This window comes from Xyrauchen texanus, chromosome 28 (genome assembly GCF_025860055.1).
Source record: "Xyrauchen texanus isolate HMW12.3.18 chromosome 28, RBS_HiC_50CHRs, whole genome shotgun sequence".
NCBI lineage: Eukaryota > Metazoa > Chordata > Actinopteri > Cypriniformes > Catostomidae > Xyrauchen > Xyrauchen texanus.
This window is the reverse complement of record NC_068303.1, coordinates 3,038,872-3,056,323: the sequence shown is the minus strand read 5'-3', so window position 1 is coordinate 3,056,323 and position 17,452 is coordinate 3,038,872. Positions and strand designations below refer to the sequence as shown.

Sequence of the window (17,452 nt, the reverse complement as noted above, 5' to 3'; positions counted from 1 at the left end):
TTTACAGAAAAGCGATACAAAAATTCCCATCAAGAATACGATTTTTTGCAGTATATCTTTGCACTAATATCAAAAGCCTTACTAGAGGAAAACAATAAATAAAAGAATGATCTAACGTGGATTGTCTTGATAAAAAAAATACATAGATATATAATCACGCCTGATAACAAGTGCATGTAAAAGTGCTAGAAGTAGCATTTTAATCTTAGCATGTTCGTGCTCACATGACTATTTACACAAGAGTATCTATTTCTGCTGCTATAAACTTACTTCAAAACTACACAGAGTGAACCCAAAAACATCCTTTTATCAGGGACGCAAACTCGGAAGAGATGAAAAAGGAGAGAAAGTGGTAGCGGGTGTTTCAGGAGTATATTTTCAGTGATTTTTAAGTAAGTAAAATTTTAAATAAGCTTAAAAAAGGTGACTTTTGCCAAAAAGTTAGTAGTTTGCAACCCTGTTTTATGATCATCTGTACTTTCTCTGGAAAGTTCCTCAATGACGTCATAGCATATTTACATGTTTTGAAGCAGGTTGGTGGTAATGTTGACATATTGTCTGAAAGTTTTTCTGAGAGGTGAGTTGGTTAATTTTTTATTTCAAAAGTGTAAACACTCCTTGACTGTACGTGTCCGAAATCGCGTACTTTATTTGATGAAGGACACCCACTTCTCGGTAGAGGTCTGAAACACGACCCGGGCCCGACGGAACCCGAGAACCTGACGGGTTTGGGGCCGGGTTGGGGTACGGTTTTCAAGTAGGACTTCGGGTTCAGGTTGGGTTCGGGATGTCTCACAGACACACGCGAACGGACGAGTTAGGGACAGAACGTGTTTTTGCGTGCATCTGTTCTGTTTTCCCATTGTTTTCCTATGTAAATACATGCTGGACGAATATCTTGGACTGTTGCCAAGATCTATTTAAAAATAAATGTGATCTAATCATTTTATTTGATATGCACATTTATATTTTATATTTAATGATACATAGTAGCTTTATAAAAACATTATTGACCTTAATATGATTTTTAATTAAAAATTGTCTGTGAATGAACAAGGTGGAGCTTTTATTTTGACACGTCATTTTTCACCTGGAGCTTTTAGTTTGACACATCCTTTTTCACCTGGAGCTTTTATTTTGACTCGTCATTTTTAACCTGGAGCTTTTATTTTGACTCGTCATTTTTAACCTGGAGCTTTTATTTTGACACGTCCTTTTTCACCTGGAGCTTTTATTTTGACACGTCCTTTTTCACCTGGAGCTTTTATTTTGACTCGTCATTTTTAACCTGGAGCTTTTATTTTGACGCGTCATTTTTCACCTGGAGCTTTTATTTTGACTCGTCATTTTTCACCTGGAGCTTTTATTTTGACACGCCATTTTTCACCTGGAGCTTTTATTTTGACACGTCATTTTTAACCTGGAGCTTTTATTTTGACACGTCATTTTTCACCTGGAGCTTTTATTTTGACACGCCGTTTTTAACCTGGAGCATTTATTTTGACACGTCCGTTTTCACCTGGAGCATTTATTTTGACACGTCCTTTTTCACCTGGAGCTTTTATTTCGACACGTCGTTTTTAACCTGGTGCTTTCATTTTGACACGTCATTTTTAACCTGGAGCTTTTATTTTGACGCGTCATTTTTTCACCTGGAGCTTTTATTTTGAAGCGTCATTTTTCACCTGGAGCTTTTATTTTGCCACATCATTTTTCACCTGGAGCTTTTATTATGACGCGTCATTTTTAGCCTGGTGCTTTTATTTTGACACTTAATTTTTCACCTGGAGCTTTTATTTTGACACATCATTTTTCACCTGGAGCTTTTATTTTGACGCGTCATTTTTTTCACCAGGAGCTTTTAGTTTGACACGTCATTTTTCACCAGGCGCTTTTATTTTGACACCTCATTTTTCACCTGGAGCTTTTATTTTGACACGTCATTTTTCACCAGGAGCTTTTAGTTTGACACGTCATTTGTCACCTGGAGCTTTTATTTTGACACGTCATTTTTCACCAGGAGCTTTTAGTTTGACACGTCATTTTTCACCAGGCGCTTTTATTTTGACACATCATTTTTCACCTGGAGCTTTTATTTTGACACGTCATTTTTCACCTGGAGCTTTTATTTTGACACGTCATTTTTCACCTGGAGCTTTTATTTTGACACGTCATTTTTCACCAGGAGCTTTTATTTTGACACGTCATTTTTCACCAGGAGCTTTTAGTTTGACACGTCATTTTTCACCAGGCGCTTTTATTTTGACACATCATTTTTCACCTGGAGCTTTTATTATGACGCGTCAGTTTTAGCCTGGTGCTTTTATTTTGACACTTAATTTTTCACCTGGAGCTTTTATTTTGACACGTCATTTTTCACCTGGAGCTTTTATTTTGACACGTCATTTTTCACCAGGAGCTTTTATTTTGACACGCATTTTCACCAGGAGCTTTTATTTGACACCAGGAGCTTTTATTTTGACACATCATTTTTCACCTGGAGCTTTTATTTTGACACGTCATTTTTCACCTGGAGCTTTTATTTTGACACATCATTTTTCACCTGGAGCTTTTATTTTGACACGGAAAGTGTTGTGCCCTTCACAATGTTCTGGATCTGGTGAAATGCTTTAATTTCCTCCTTTTCTGTTATACTATGCCACCTTTGTAGCTATGTATATTAACTTGCAGGACTTACTAATGCATGTGAACTGCTCTAAAAACACTAGCTCATGATCCCAGCACAAACACAGAACATTGCACCATCTGAAGCACACACACAGACAAGTTTATCTGCCTTTCATCGCAGCCTTTTGCAGTTTAATAATCATATATGTACATAAAGCCATTTTGATGTTAATTTTATTAATTGTGCAGCCCTGAAGGATTGTGATATTGGTCTATTGATGCCCTTTATGGAACTAAATGGCAAAATAAAAAGCATATTCAAATTACTGTGCTATACATGATATTGCTGAATTTTATAGCATCAGGAAAATCATCGCCCAGCCCTAATATATAGTAGCACTTAAAGTAAAAAAAAGCCGCCCGACTCGTGGTTCTGAGGGAATCAATGGCCTGAGTTTGGGGGCATCCATCTGTTTGGCAACCAATAGCAAATGACACATATGCAATTCTAACTGGTAAAGCTAGTGGCACAGTATGGTAAGAGGAAAAATGGTAATACCACTGAGGGAAATTTATGTTGGGTGCTCACTTACTTGGGCGTGCAAAATACCCAGAGGGGTGAATCAACACCCAGTGCATAAAACGGCACAGATCACCCACCATATGCAGGTGTGAAGGAATTCATGTTGTTGAAATGGAACACATCAGGTTGCTACCTATGCTGAATAAATCAGAGATGAAGCATTTTGCTTTCATACTGCATACAGAGGAAAGGCATTTAATTCCCTGACGTCCATGCCTGGTGCGTTAGGAATCGCTTTCACGCTGTGTGGCTCTAGAAAGGTGAGTTCCTGCTGATGGGGCCACGCATAATTTATTTCATTTCCCCCGATGCCATTTACCCTCCCATCCGGTTCTACAGGCATGGTGTGTTTACTCAAACATTAGAGGAACTGATTTGGGCAAGCACTGAAATAGAAATGCAGTAATCTCAGTCTGTTCGTGTGGAAAGATTGTCTGGGGTGGAAGTCATGAGGACATTTACACGTACACAATCACTGCAATACTTCAGTCAAATAACTAAAACCAACTTTTTTCTTTTTTATTAAACAGCTTAACTCTCAAACAAAAATGTAAAAAAGCAAGAACACAAGTGGTATATAATATTAATTACTTATCCATATACAACCCTTGATCTGAAACTGCACTCACAAACTTTTTCTGAAGGACTGTACAGCAAAATATTCAATAAAGTTCATCTTACACAGTTACCATTTCTTTTGATCTTTTCTATATTCTCATTTATTTAATGTCAACACAAAACTCCATAAAGTACAAATGCAAACACATACTGCAAGCATGTAGGACTACTACCTGACTAGTTCCTTTTTTCAGTTCCTGTCCTGACTAGAACCTATTTCACAGTTACCATCCCTCCAGTTCACCGAAAATTTAAAATTCTGTCATCAATTCCCTCATCATGTATTTCAAACTTGTCAAAAAGCCTCAGTCACCATTTATTTTTTATTGCATCTTTTTCCATACAATGAAGGTGGAGCTGACTGAGGCCACACACCCACTATTTCTAATAATAGTTTTCAGTTTCCTAACGTCAATCATTTCCAAAGTATGTGGTTATGGAAAGTCTCTGTTTTCGGAATGAAGGAAACGTCGGTCCAGTGTGGATTCAAGGCGTAAACGTAGCAAAATGGACTAGTGTGGACATGGCCCGAGGCTAACATCTTACCTAATTGGCCTAATCTCCATTTGTGTTCCACAGAAGAAAGAAATGAATATACGAACAATATGGGAGTGAGTAAATGATGACAGAAATGTAATTTTCTGGGTTAACTTTTCCTTTAAGAAAGGCAAATATCTGATGATTGATCTCAAATATAATTTGCACCACTACTATAAGAAAAAAGCAAAAAAAACACTTGGTTCTTAACAAGGTTTGTCAGTGTCAACTGTAGCTTAGTTTGGGGAAACTAATTATAAAACACTGAATGTTTTCCCGTGAACAATCCAGCTCATTCTTAGCTCATTTGATTTGCTCCATTTCAGGAAGGAGCACCCATAATGGTAAAACGTGTCCCCATAGCAGTTCATCAGGTCTCAGTTTATACCTAGAAGTTTGAATGCTCCTTGTTTGATAAATGGAAGCCTTGGTTAATGGGTTCACTTTGGTTCCTTGGTCATGTATCCATAATCTCTCGCCCTGGAGTAGGTTCGTGTGGGAGGCTTGTAGCGTTTGGTAAAGCTTGTCCGTGCCCCACAGAGTTCTGCTGGACTTCCATGGGAATGCCCATTGCATTCTCCCGAGTGGGGAATTCCCGCAACTGCCTTCGATACTCGAGGAATGTACACGCCTTGGTTGCGATCGCCACCACGTTCTTGCCGACGAAAATGGAGGAAACCCGGCTGTCCTGAAAGAGCACCATGTTGACACCACGTATAAGGATGGTCACAATGTTGATAGTGACCAGACTGAGGAGAGGATAAAGCATCATTTTCTGGGGAGACACGTGGTCGCCCTGTACGCTAATCTCACTCAAGGATACACAAGGAAGAATCAGCAACAAAATGTAGCAGTAGAAGAACATCAAACCTTCTGCCCATATTGGCAAACCCGTCCGCTGGGGTTCCCAAAGGTTTGCTTGCATGTCCAAAAGGTCGAGCAAGTCCAAAGCCACCCAAAAGAGCCTACCCCTCATGTCCTCCTTTCTCCTAAAGGTACGAACGTATTCCATATTGTCCAGGGCCACCAGAACCAGGTAAAGACCTGGCACACAGATGGACAACAACAGAGTCAAAGCCTTCCGGGCAACTGTTTCCAAACTTTTGCGGTCTGCCTTACAGTTCTGGAAGACAAAGTAAAGCTTGATCTCCAGGACAAAGATATAGAGGAACCAAAGGATCATGGCATAGCCACGCCGAGCTGTCCGCACCTCCGCTCCCACCCAAACCGCCACATAGCGGAGGACTATGAGAAAGCAGACATCTCCTACCAGGACAATTATGCAGACGCCAATCTTTCGTGGACCCTGGTTCTGTTCCACCAGGTAGGCATCCATGAAGGCCATACTAGTCATAATGACGAAGGTGGTAAGACACACATGCCGCTTGTCTGGTGGTGGCAACACCATTCTGAGGGCCACCACGGCATGCACTTACTCAAGGCAATATTGTCCCCTACGTTGCAACTTGGGTACAAAATATTCCAGAAGTTGCTTTGGGGTCCAGAAGGTGTGCTAGGCTGGTTGGATTCTCTTCTTCAATTCCAACACAGTTTTTTTTTCCTCTTTGTGAACATTGGAGGCATTAAAACAAATCAAGAGAGTGCTTTTGCATATCTAATCATTGACCATGGAGCAAAGCCAAAAGCAGAGCTTTACTGCTTGAGTCAAAAATACTTCTACAAAGAAATGATTCAACCGAAAAGCCAATTGCTTGGGTTGATTCACACCTTTGCAAGGGGCGTATTGATTCTGATTCTGAAGAAGCAGCGATTAAATGATACAAAGTTCAGAAAAGGGCAAGAACTGGATTATTTTGCAATGGAAATGCATCTCATAAAGATGAAAGAGACCTGGTTTCACAACCTTGATCTTGGCAGATGATTCCTCTCCGACCCACTAAATGGAAGAGAAATCTGCTCATTAATCAGTGGGGTCGTATTGATCCCGTTGGACTGCATGCCTGCTTGACCTCAGCATTCTCAAATGAGATGCCATAATTTTTTCCCTTTCATGGTCATGAAAACGAAAGGTGATTCGAGAATACATGGGCTTTCCCGGAAGCTTAGCATGCATTTGCTGGATTACGTGTCGAGAGATTTTCAGGCTAAGTACATTGTGGTGTTTTGTAGGCAAGATCTGGTAAGTTTAGGTTAGTATTTTCTTTCAAGAGAAAGGGTACCTTAAAGTGCTTTGGAGAAAATTGCTAAACATCAAGATGATTTGTGTGTTGTCAGAGTGCATGCAAGAACCAAATGTTCGGACGGTAGGTACCGAGGAATTACTTAGAACTCTTTTAACAGTTGTTTGTGTAAATACAGAGTGTGCCAAAATAGGAATCGCTCAGCAGTGGACAGTGTTGCAGATTGACTCTGGAGGGCTGGAGCCTCGAACCATAGATCATTGGGACAAAAGGTCAGTGTCTCTAGGGGCCCCACATCAGCTTCCACAGAGGGAAGCTCATTGACTGGGCTTCTGTTTCAATCTCATCTCCTCTTCTGACAAGACCTAGAAAGAGAGAATGAAGAACAGGACCTGTCAGCACAAAGTGGATAATAAATCACAGCTCACCTCTAGGAGCCAACTGTGCATCCGGCCTTGCCATTGTGTCAGCATCATTTAAAGACATGCAATAACAGTGTGGAGGTAATACAGTGTCATATTGGCACTCATTCATTTTCACTTTATTTTAACACAAAGATTGATCACATGACTGTCCAGTCCATTGCAATAATCCTTGACAATATTCTAGCATTGATTTTAGCTTTACATTCAGGTTGGCTGAGACCAAAAACCCTATTCATATATGTCTGTGGAATAAATAGAGTTTTTGATTGTTGCAGGTACAGATTGTGTCATTTGGAGTTTTATTTAATGGGCCATAATTTAATTCGATCTTGTCTCATTTTAAACTACATATCTAATCCCATATGAACATTTCTTTGCTCAAAAGCTGGTCTTTCAGGAGACATAGTTGAGTTATCAGTTATGTTTCACCTATAAGAATAATTCACCCCCAAAATATGACAAAAGGTCATATGGGTTTGGAATAAAATGGTGAGTAAATATTGACATAATTTAAAGTTTTGGGTGAACTAGCCCTTTAAGTATCAACATTCTCCTAAGACAATTTGATCTGGTGATTTGATGAGAAATGTTTGAGTTTGTATTGAGATCTCTGACTTTTGATTGCAGACTTATCTTTGCAAAGTTTAACCTTCCTATTGCGTTCGGGTCATTTTTGGCCCAGTAGAGGTAGATAATAATTTTTTAATACCTCATAGTTTTTAGTTGCTGTACTAAACTTTTGGAATTTGTCAAGATTATCAAAATACACATAATACATTTTTATTCATTAGATTTTTAAATAAAATTGTTTAAATTATATAACATTAAATGTTTTATTTTTTACATATTTTGCGTTTGCGGGTCAATTTTGACCCGGGCATCAATTGTGGCTTTATACATGATATTATGTAGATTTTGTTGTACTTTGAATTGAATTAGAATTTTTCTTATAAAATCACAATTACACTTACATTTAGCCTCTTTCCCAAACTCTCTCGCACACTTTTTTGTCTCTCACTGGGACTACATCTTGTGCACAAACACATACACATACAGTCACAAACAGTTTCCTGTACAAAACAGACATGACAGATGTAACAAACATAATAAATAAACTAAATCAAAGGTACTACTGTCTAAAGGGGGTGTGGTGAGAACAAAATTTAATGCACACATCAGTCTAAATAGGGCTTGAAAAAGGCAATTGTCCACATTTTAACTCACACATCAATATTCAGCAGTTCATGCAAGTCAATAGAATGGATTTTGCTTAAAAACATAGTAAAGAAGTATTAATGTTGTATACTTGAGATGCACAGTTGTTTTAATGAAGTTTAGTTGAAAAAGATTACGTTGCTTTCATAACTTTTGACCACCAATTTGTATTGAGCAGTTTTGAGTAATAGGAAATTCATTCAAATAACGAGTCATTCTCACATTAGATATTAATATAAAATTGTATGTTATGTTATATTTGGATAACATTTCACAGAAAGGTTGATACAAAAAATATCCTCGCATGTAATACACTGGTTTTGTTGTAGTTCATTTATATTTAGAATTTTCAATGAATTTCTACATTTTATTATTTCTTAGAAAATGGCATATTAATTGATAACTTTTATGTTTGCCAGTTAACATGCCAAAAATATCAATCTTTTTACATGTATGAACAGTTAAGGACTTATTAATGCATTTAGATGAAAGCCATCAAGTTATGAATGATTTCTAAGCTTGAATTTGTCCGGGTCAAAATTGACCCGCGAATGCAAAAAGTGTCTGCAGAATCTGAACGCAATAGGAGGGTTAAGAAACTCTAGAGGAGACGTGAGATTACTGGGGTCTTTTTCTAAGAAGGAAGTCTAGGAGAAGGGCAGCTGTGGCTCAGGTGGTAGAGCGGGACGGCCGCTAATCGCAGGTTTGGCGGTTCGATTCCAGGCCCACATGACTCCACATGCCGAAGTGTCCTTAGGCAAGACAATGAACCCCAAGTTGCTCCCAATGACAAGCTAGCACCTTGCATTGGTTTGAGTGTGAGTGTGAAAGTGTGAGTGGAGTGGTGGTGGCGTAGTGGGCTAAAACACATAACTGTTAATCAGAAGGTCACTGGTTCGATCCCCACAGCCACCACCATTGTGTCCTTGAGCAAGGCGCTTAACTCCAGGTTGCTCCGGGGGATTGTCTCTGTAATAAGTGCACTGTAAGTCGCTTTGGATAAAAGCATCTGCCAAATGCATAATGTAATTGTAAATGTGTGTGAATGGGACACAGTGTAACGTCTAAGGTTAATAAAAGACGCTATATAAGTGCAGGCCATTTACCATTTTACCGAGCAATTGTACAGTTCTCATTAGTGAGTTTTCGTTTCTACATTTGAAAGTTAGCAATACTCTTCATCAGGTAATTTAACATGACATAACATGAGCAAACGAAGACATAACTATGTTTAAAGGGATAGTTCGTTATTTCAAGGCTTACTGTATGTTAAAGCAAAAACAAGCATGACTTGTCAGGCCATCATCTGTGTTTGATTAATTCATGCGGGTCAATAAAGCACCACGATTAATAATTCAAGCAGAGAGACTGTGGGACAGTGTTTGGAGATCCATTTCGACTGACCTGTTTAATATTCACACACTGAGCTGCTGGCGTTTGTCTGATAGCCAAGGTCAAAGGAGCATTAATCAACACACTGGTCTTGACATTTTCCAAAAAAACGAAAGGACAAATAATGGAAACTCGGGACGGCATGCAGATAGCCAGACACAATCTCATCTGCTCGTCTCGTATGGGGACAGAAAAGTTTTAATTGGAATTGAACTATGCAGTAGTGTAATTTAGATGTGTTTTATACGCAGACAAGCAGATGAGTTCAGATCTTATTAGCATCTGGTGGAGCAGACATAGATCTCATTTTTATGCCTGTCAGCTGCACTGTGGTTGAAGGGGGTTAAATTGAAATCAACGTAATAGTCTTTAGAATGATGCAATGGCGATCTCATTGGTTTCCTGCTACATGCATTACATCAAGTCAATCACATCCAGACTCAAGCCACGATTTTGCCATGTGAACATGAAAGATACCCAAAGGCTTTCATTTACTAAGACACCACTAATTTTCTTGTGCAGTCTAACAGATTGTGTATGTGCTTAGTGGGCATATTGTGGGTTATTTCCAACCTGGTCTCATAGAATCACTTTACTATACCTAAATCTTTTCAAAATGGTTTTTACGTGGCTTGTTGTACAGTATATAACGCAGCATTATTCTGGTGAAATTTAAACTGGTTCCACTAATATTGAGTAAAACAGCTGGTTATCAGTTATCAGTATTTTTGCCCTGTTCCTCACACATTGCCATCTTCTAACATCAGAACACTTTTTTCACTTGTAACATGATCTGTTTTAACATTTGCACTCCATAACGTTTGCAACTTTATTTACAAGCTTGTTCAAGCACTAGAAGAATTATACGGTTGCTTCAGGAATTGTTGCTTTTTATGATCAGTTTTAAGTTTAGGTTTAAGGTTTAGGGTAGGGATGTCCCTGCTACAAAGACCAATCTAACGAGCATGCAATTTCCCTGCTGGTGTAAACTGGTTAATGCTGGTCTACAGTAGCTGGTGGACCAGCAAAGCCATGCAAAACCTAGCTGGTAAAGTGTGCTTTGCAGTATGGTCAACTGAATTATACAGGTGTGTTATATATGTTAATATTTAAATGTAATTTGTATTATATTTATTTATACAAGCTCTTTAGTAGTTGATGGGAAGACAATATTCGTAAATCGCAAAGATGAAAATGTAGGATTGTTTACGTGTTACGTGTGAACAGGGCTGGACTGGTAATCTGGCATACCGGGCATATTCCCGGTGGGCCGAAGTACTTTTGGGTAGATCAGGGGCGGACTGGGCATCTGGAGAACCAAGTGGGCCGGTGGGTCTGCCGCGAAACGTACCGAATGGGCCGCGATAAGCTAAAATAAGCCGTCGCGTTATGCAGAACGGACCACAAAATGGCACTGCGATATGCCAAAAAGTACAGCAAACAACCCCCCCCACACAGTTATGTGCTTGGGTTAAAGCACATAACTCTTAATCAGAAGGTTGCTGGTTCGATCCCTACAGCCACCACCATTGTGTCCTTGAGCAAGGCACTGAACTCCAGGTTGCTCCGGGGGGATTGTCCCTGTAATAAGTGCACTGAGTCGCTTTGGATTAAAGCGTCTGCCAAATGCATAAATGTAAATGTAAATGACCTATGATCAAGAATTGTTGCTTTGCATAAAGCTGGAAAGGGTTACAAAGTTATCTCGAAGAGTTCAGATATTCTTCTGTCCACTGTTAGACAAATTGTCTTTAAATGGAGACGATTTAGTACTATGGCTACTCTCCCAAATATGACTCAAAGGGCACACCGCATAATGCTCAATGAGGTAAAAACAAAGCCTATAGTGACAGCTAAAGACTTGAAGGAATCATTGGAACTGTTTAACATCTCTGTTCATGAGTTTAATATATGGAAAACATTAAACAGGTATGGTGTCCATGGCAGGACAACATGAAGGAAGCCGTTGCCTAAAGTTTGCAACAGACCACCTTGACACTCCACAACGCTACTGGGAAAATGTTTTGTAGACTGATGAAACTAAGGTTGAATTGTTTGGTAAGAACATGCAGACACTACATTCCAACAGGTGAAGTACACTAAAGGTAGCAGCATTATTTGGGGCTGCTTTACTCCTCCGGGGACTGGACCGTTTGTCATTTTTGGAAGAATTTATTGTGCACCAGCTGAAGCTCAGTGGAAGTTGGGTAATGCAGCAGGTTAATGACCCTAAACATCAAAGTTAATCCACTACAGAATGGCTTCAAATAAAGGAAATCCACTTTTTGGAGTGTCCCAGTCAGAGCTCAGACCTTAACCCAATAGAGATGCTGTGGAATGACCTCAAGAGAGCCGTTCACACCAGACATCCAAATAATATGGCTGAGCTGAAGCAGATCTGAAAGGAAGAAAGGTCCAACATTTCTTCTGAACATTGTGCAGGTCTAATCTGCAACTACCGGAAGCACTTGGTTGGGGTTATTGCTGCCAAAGGAAAATCGGCCTGTTATTAAATCCAAGGGTTCACTTACTTTTTCCACATCACTGTGAATGATTAATGGTACAAGAAAGATTGTATTCATATTGAGCACTGATGTTCACGTGGGAAGTTCCGAATTCACTATTTTCACTGTTTATGTTTTTAAAATCTTAAAGGCCTCATGCCTTTATCTCCTATCATACATTTTTAATTTTTCATGCAAAATTAAGAGACAACATATTAAAGTGTCGTTAGCTGAGTGTTGAATCCAAAGTGACTTTCAGTACACTCAGTAAAGAGACAGTTCTGCCAAGAGAGGAAGGTAACTTATTTGATTTTATTAATTCACTAGCATGGATGTCCTCTTTGGATCATTTGCTCACAAGCAATGATGTGATACACACACACACACACACACACACAGGGGCATTTCTAGAGACTCTGGGGGCCCCAGGCAGAAGGGATCCCCCCCCCATAAGGCACATTAATCATTCATCCATGTCAATATTTTGACAGCAAGCTTGTATCATGGGGCCCCTTTAGGGGGGTTCTGGACGTGTCATTGCAGTGTCTTGTAACATCAATTCATTTAAGGGGGTTCCATGTTGTCATTGCTGTGGTCCAATGTAATCAGCCATCCTTGAGGGGGCCCCTTTCCAGCTCTGGGCCCCAGACAGTTGCCTGGTTTGCCTAAGACATTGCAACGCCTCTGCACACACACAATATATAGTTATCTGAAATAGTAAGAAAAATGGCTTGAATCTGATTGTGTATTTATAAGTTTTTTTTTAATCAGCGCATCAGTAAAAAAAATCATGCTTACAAAGATGCACATCTAGAGATTAGTGATGTCCCATTTCAGATTTACACACCCTTATACGTCAGACTTGATATGTTGAGTCATTGACAACACAAAACTAGAGAGTTAGACATTCATTTTTTGCCAACGCTGTTGCCAACGTTTAGACATCTTTGCAATCACCTCCTCTTGTTCTAAACTCTATTTAACGCTAATGAAGTCTGCAGTACGACAGTGTTTCTCAGCAGCTTACAGTACAAGATCTGTCTGTTTTGTCAGGAGCATATGTTATGCTGTCTCTCTTACATTAACTCAGCGTCTGTATGCCACCTCTGTTGGCATCACAGATGTCCCCTGACAAGTTTTCTTGCTCGCTTCACACAATGATAAAACATTTTCGACATGGTTTTGTATATCTTATATATTCTGTGCTGAAAAAACGAATTAAACCTGCCTAATACGGGTTTAGCCTGCTTAAGATGGTTTAGCAGTCCCAGCTGAAAAAAAACAACAACAAAAAAACAGCTTTAACCAGTCTAAGGTGGTTTACGGCTCCTAGTTGGTTTAAGATGGTCTAGCTGTCCCTGCTAAATAAAAATAAACAAGCTTGGTCTTAGCTTGTTTAACTTTGGATAAAAGCACCTGCCAAATGAATACACGTGAAATGATAAAGTAATTATTTAGCTAAATCTCCCTGATACACTCAAACACTCAAACCAGCCTAAAGTGCTTTACTGGTCTTAGCTGGTTTAAGTTGGTCAAGCTGGATGGGCCTGCTGAGATGAAAAATCTGGTTAAAGAGCTAGAGGTGGTTTGCTGGTCTTAGCCTGTTTAAAATGGTCTAGCTGTCCCTGCTGAAAAGAAAAATGTGTTAAAACCAGTTTTAGGTGGTTTGCTGGTCTTAGCTGTTTTAAGATGATTTAGATGGATGTAAAAAAAAAAAACTGCTTTACCAGCCTAAAGTGATTTGCTGGTCTTAGCCTGTTTAAGATGGTCTAGTTGTCTCTGCTGAAAAGAAAAATCTGTTTAAACCACCCTAAGATGATTTGCTGGACTTAGAAGGTTTGATATAGTCTAGCTGGATGTCTCTGATAAAAAAAAAAAAAAAAACTGCTTTACACGTCTAAGGTGGTTTGCTGGTTTTAGCTCATTTAAATATGGATTAGCTGGATGTCCCTGCAGAAAAATGGTCTTAAACCAGCCTTGGATGGTTTGCTGGTCTTGGCCTGTTTATGAAGACCTAGTTGTCCCTGATGAAAATAAAAATCGGTTTTAAAACCATCCTAAGGTTTTTTGCTGGTCTTAGTTGGTTTAATATTGTCAAGCTGGTTATCTCTAATAAAAACGACTGGTTTACCAGTCTAAGGTGGTATGCTGGTTTAAGATGGTCTAGCCGGATGTCCCTGCTGAAAAAAATTAAACATCTTAAACCAGCCTAAAGGGGCTTCCTGGTCTATTTTGTTTTATTAATATTGTCAAGCTGGATCTCGCTGATTAAAAAAAGGTGCTTTGCTAATCTTATCTGGTTTAAGCTGGTTTAGCCGGACGTCCTCTGCCATTTTAAACCAACCTAAGATGGTTTACTGGTTTAATATGGTCTAGAGGTTCTACCTGGCCAAGCTTGTGTATAGCTGGTCTGCAGGTGACGAGCGTGCAAAACCAGCCTGTGAGACCAGCTTAGTCCCACTTTAGTCCGAGTTTTTTCACAAGGGATTTAAGACATTCATTTCGCACTTGCATAAGTTGGTCTGTTTCCTCTCAAATCAAGAAATCTTTGCATAAAGTCTGACTCTGGTGTTTTCTAAAACCAACTGTGCCAACTGTATACCCGAGGGCCCTTTTTTGTATTCCCTCAGCAGCAATTATTTAAATGTATATTAATGTATATTAATTCAGTGACATTAGCAAGGTTATTATAATGCCGGCACTCTCATTTAGTCCTGTATTATTATTATTATTATTCATAGCTTATCCTTATATAACCACGGGTGGTTCAAAAATGACCCACTTGCATAACTGTAATTATTTACATTTAATTTATGGTTAATGCATGTTTAAACTGTGACATTGTAAACTAATATTAACATCCAATTTATCATTTGAAAAGATTTGATATTTTAAAGCAATTTTGACGATGTGGATCAGATGGTAGAGCGGGTTGTCCACTAATCGCAGAACTGGCGGTTCGATTCCCGGCCCACATGACCCCACATGCCGAAGTGTCCTTGGGCAAGACACTGAATCCCAAGTTGCTCCCAATGGAAGGATAGCGCCTTGCATGGCAGCTCTGCCGTCATTGGTGTCTGAGTGGGAGAATGAGACGCAGTGTAAAGCGCTTTGAATACCGCTAAGGCATTGCCTGGTTACATTGGACCCACGCTCTGATCCACCCTCCTTGGCTTCAGTCACGATCATTGAGGGTATGGAGAACACACATTCCTGACTGCATTTTTTCATCAAACCCCCTGTTAAAACTGCACATCCAGGGGGCATCGGACATGTCATTCAAGCCGAGATGAGCCACCCTCCTCGGCTTCAGTCACCATCACCGAGGGCCTGATGTACTGCTCCTCCCAACTGCATTTTTTTCATAAAACCCCCAGTTCAACTGCACATCCATGGGGCTCTTGCATGTCATTCAAGCCAAGATGAGCCACCCTCCCCGGCTTCGCTCACAGTGAGCTAGACCCCGGAGCACATGCGCTCCCAAAGCATTGACTTTTTCCCCCACTGTTTTTCATTCAGTATGCATTGGGAGCAGGTGTGCTCCAGGCTTCACTGATGGTGATCGAAGCCAGGGATAGCGAGGGTCTCTGGCTTGAGGCAGTGGCTAAACACTATGGGTGAATGGCACAGCAAAAGCTCTGAAAAATGTACATTTGTATGGGGAATAAATGAACAGAAGCATCTTTTTCCTACCCTTTTTCTCCCAATTTGGAATGCCCAATTCCCAATGCGCTCTAAGTCCTTGTGGTGGCGTAGTGACTCGCTTCAACTCGGTGACTCGGTGGTGGAGGGCGAATCTCAGTTGCCTACGCGTCTGAGATCATCAACCTGCACATCTTATCACGTGGCTTGTTGAGCGTGTTACCGCGTAGATATAGCGCGCATGGAGGCATTTACATTTACATTTATGCATTTGGCAGACGCTTTTATCCAAAGCGACTGAGACAATCCCCCCGGAGCAAACTGGAGTTAAGTGCCTTGCTCAAGGGCCCAACAGTGGCATCTTGATGGTGCTGGGGCTTGAACCCCCGACCTTCTGGTCGGTAACCCTGAGCCTCAACCACTGAGCCACCACTGGCTGCATGCCATCCACCGCGGCATCCATGCACAACTCGCCATGCGCCCCACCAAGAGTGAACCACATTATAGCGACCACGAGGAGGTTACCCCATGTGACTCTACCATCCCTAGCAACCAGGTAAATTTGGTTGCTTATGAGACCCGGCTGGAGTCACTCAGCACGCCCTGGGATTCAAACTAGTTAACTCCAGGGGTGTCTATACCACATTGTTTATAAAATGCATTGATATGGAATGCATTATAATATATTCCCAAATAATAATAATAAAATGATATCTTCTTGTATATTTTTGGTTTGTGTAGTATTTTTTTCACATTGAAATATAAATAAATTGAATGTTTTGAACCACTTTGATCATTGGTTCCTTCTAGTGGTCTATTGGCGCCTCCAAGTGGCCTTTTTTTTGGAAGTACACTTACATAAATCATTATGGAACAAAGAGTTTTAGTCATATTGACTTCAAAATTGAGTCAGACCTTCATCAGACATGTGGCTTTGTATCAGATGAGTTTTTGGGGCACTGCGCATATAGTCTTGCATATTAAAAAAAGTATTTAATAAATAATATTTGCGTTCACCTTTCAAAATATTTGAATAGCTTTAACTAATAATTTTTTTGAGATTTGATGCATTTTTACTCTTGAATAATAAATGTATAAGTGTCTACTTTCAAACGAGCCCAAGTTTGTGTTTATAGACCAAAGTGTTCAAGAACGGGAAGAGTTTTACTTTGGGTATGTCATTTTCAAGCTCATGCACCAAAAGAGGCCAGATGTTAAGGGGTTAAGTCAAACAATTTTAAACAAACTAGACAGACACATCTGGCTATGAAATGAAGTCACAAAAAGTTCCACCACACCTGCATGGCCATCCTGAGAATTTAGCCTTTATTATGAACCATGAACCGAAAATAGGGAAGATAATTTGCTCAGACTAGCGGAGAGATGTTGTAAGGGCTGAATACCTCATTAGTGGGCCTTGCCAAGCTAATCATCACTACTGCTTATACTTTAACCCCTTACCCTAATTCAACTTGGTGCATGACTCATCCAGCACCGATTGTACTACCGACAAGAATGAAAGAGTTTGCTTTTTTATTTTTAATATAACGTTTAATAAGACAACGAATCTTTAGCTTTCACAGAAAGCACATATGTTGTGTGATGAATTAATCTCATGAGAATGTCTCTCTCCCTTTGAGCAAGTCAATTTGTTCACGACAACATTTCTGTAAAATGTCAATCCAAATGTGTTTTTTATGCACAAAACAGGATAAAAGGCATCAAAGCTTGTATGTCTGAATAATTAATCCTCAAAGTGAAGCGAAT

At 39.8% G+C, this 17,452-nt stretch overlaps 1 protein-coding gene across 1 annotated transcript; it reads right to left on the bottom strand.

Annotated features, from left to right (window-relative positions):
* Window positions 1-4,665: 4,665 nt before the first annotated feature.
* LOC127621628 (transmembrane protein 121-like) lies at window positions 4,666-5,774 on the bottom strand. Its single transcript, XM_052095305.1, has one exon. It carries the CDS (start codon window positions 5,772-5,774, stop codon window positions 4,824-4,826), a length of 951 nt encoding a protein of 316 aa, XP_051951265.1. The 3' UTR covers window positions 4,666-4,823.
* Between the last annotated feature and the right edge of the window lie 11,678 nt (window positions 5,775-17,452).